General features: G+C 67.7%; 1 protein-coding gene across 1 annotated transcript; it reads right to left on the bottom strand.

The window, feature by feature from the left end:
* Positions 1–10: 10 nt before the first annotated feature.
* On the bottom strand, positions 11–2018 carry LOC109289259 (DNA replication factor Cdt1-like; the record flags this gene model as incomplete). Its single annotated transcript, XM_019505253.1, has 4 exons — positions 11–242; positions 558–769; positions 1051–1221; positions 1944–2018. Coding segments are annotated over 4 exons (657 nt in total), but the record flags the coding sequence as incomplete, so codon positions are not given.
* Positions 2019–2022: the final 4 nt, after the last annotated feature.

A 2022-nucleotide genomic window follows, 5' to 3' on the forward strand; every position in this document is an offset into this window, starting at 1 on the left:
CCCCGCCAGCCACCACGTGGCCGTGCCCCTCGGCGGGGAGGGCTTACTTGCGCATGATGTCCTGGACGCCCTGCTTGACCTTGGCGAAGGTGATGGTCTCGGCACGGTTGAAGAGCATGCCCACGATGGTGTCCATGCTGCGGAACATCTCGGCCAGCACCTTGTACTTGTAGGGCAGCGTCAGCCCGGGGGGCACGTCCTGGGCGAGGGTGTGGAACCTCTGGTAGGCAGGTGCCTTGTCCCTGGAAGGGAGCTGGCGTTAGCCCCTTGCTCCTGAGGGACTGGCTGGGGCAGGGACTACTGAGACAACCCACCCTGGGGAGGCTGGGGCGTGTAGGGGGTATGTCCTCCCCCCAGGGTCTCATTGCTTTGCCATTAGGCTGCCTCCCAGCTCCATCTCGGGGGCAGTCGAGAGCCCTGCAGGTCACCCAGGCCAGCCCTAGCTTTGCCTGCGACAGCCAAGAAGATAGCAGGGGTCTCCCCCTGCTTGCAGCAAGGTAACGGATCCCTGAAGCGGGAGTCCCCTTCCAGCAGCCCCCAAGTGACCACCTCCTCACCTGGCTGCAGCCGGGGGCTCTCTGGATGGCTCCGGCTCAGATGCCTTCTCCTCCACCCGCCTTTGGCGGATCTTGGCTTCCAGTGCCCGCGCTTGCTCGAGGCGGCTCCGAAGGGCAGCACACGTCTCCGGGGAGGCGGCGACGGGCAGCTTGGCCTTTCGCGTCAGCGCTCGGAGCTTCTGCAGGCGGCATTTCAGCTGAGCGACGTCCTCCTGGCGCGGGGAGAGGGGACAGAGACCAGCGCTGAGCAAGGGAAGACTCCACCCGGATGCCGCAGTGTTTGCAATCGCTCAGGTCGTGCCCGAGCTGCAGGGGATAGGTGCGTGGAGCAGGGAAGCACTGGCAAGACCCACCCGGGACGGGATTCCCCACCTCTGCCCATTTCCCCTAGCTTACAAGGTCCCGGCAGGACCAAGAAGGGGGCGCAGCTTGGGAACAGCACTCCCGCCGGAGCGCCCCGGGAGCTAAGGGATCTCGCAGGGGCTGGCAGCACCTTGCTCTGCGCCTGCTCGAAGCTGCGGTTTCCCTCGCGGGCGGCCGAGCTGGCCGGCAAATCGCTCCCCTGCCCGGGGCCCGGCGACAGCGTCGTGTTTGCCAGGTTCTTTGCCTTCTTGTCCAGCGAGGATGGGGTCGGGGGTCCGGCGGCTGCTGCCGAGCTGGAAACCTGCAAGAGTTCAGCATTGGGCATCACTGCCCTGCTGCGAGGCGCCAACCTGTCTCCCTTCTTCTTTCCTTAGGAGAAGGGCCGCCAGCCTTACACGTCAGGCACACTGTGAGTCTTGCAGACCAAATCCTGCTGCAGGGGCAGGAGCCAGTGCTGGGTGCACGCACCATGCGCGCTCTTGGGAACCGGGGAGGCATTTTACCCCCCAGCCAAGTTGGCACAGACTACGGGGCTTTGCCCTCCTCCGTAGCAAGGGGCACGGCTGCCTTCCTGGGGTCTCTCGAGGGCACTTTAAAGACCTCGTAGCTGCCGGACGGCGGCAGTGCCCGTGTCCCCCGGCTTCACCTGGGGCAGGCTCAGGTGTTGCGGGGCGGCTGGGCAACAGGGGCATGACCGCCGCGCAGTTCACTCCTGGGCTGGAGGGTGGGGGTTGGATCAACCCTGCCCCACGCACTGGCTGGGTGATCCCCAGAGCCCGGCTCTGCCGCAGGGCCCTGTCTACGCTAGGGCCACATGCTCAGCCCCAGCAGGCAGCTGGATCCCTGCGGGGACCCAGGGGGCACGTGGGCTCAGCCCGAGGCCAGCCGCTTCCCCTTCCGCCTCAGGAAGGCGACCCCAGCCCGTTAACCCCTGCCCTGCCGCTGGGAACCAAGCCGCCAGCACCCCCAGCCCGGCGCCTCGCGGCGCGCACCCCATCCCGGGAGCCCGCATCCGGCCCGTACCGCGGCGGGAGGCTCGGGCAGCACCAGGCGCTTCCTGGCCGAGCCCCGGGCACCCTCTCCGGGCTCCGGGTCGGGGTCC

This window comes from Gavialis gangeticus, unplaced genomic scaffold, assembly GCF_001723915.1.
Source record: "Gavialis gangeticus isolate Ggan-Ray unplaced genomic scaffold, GavGan_comp1, whole genome shotgun sequence".
NCBI lineage: Eukaryota > Metazoa > Chordata > Crocodylia > Gavialidae > Gavialis > Gavialis gangeticus.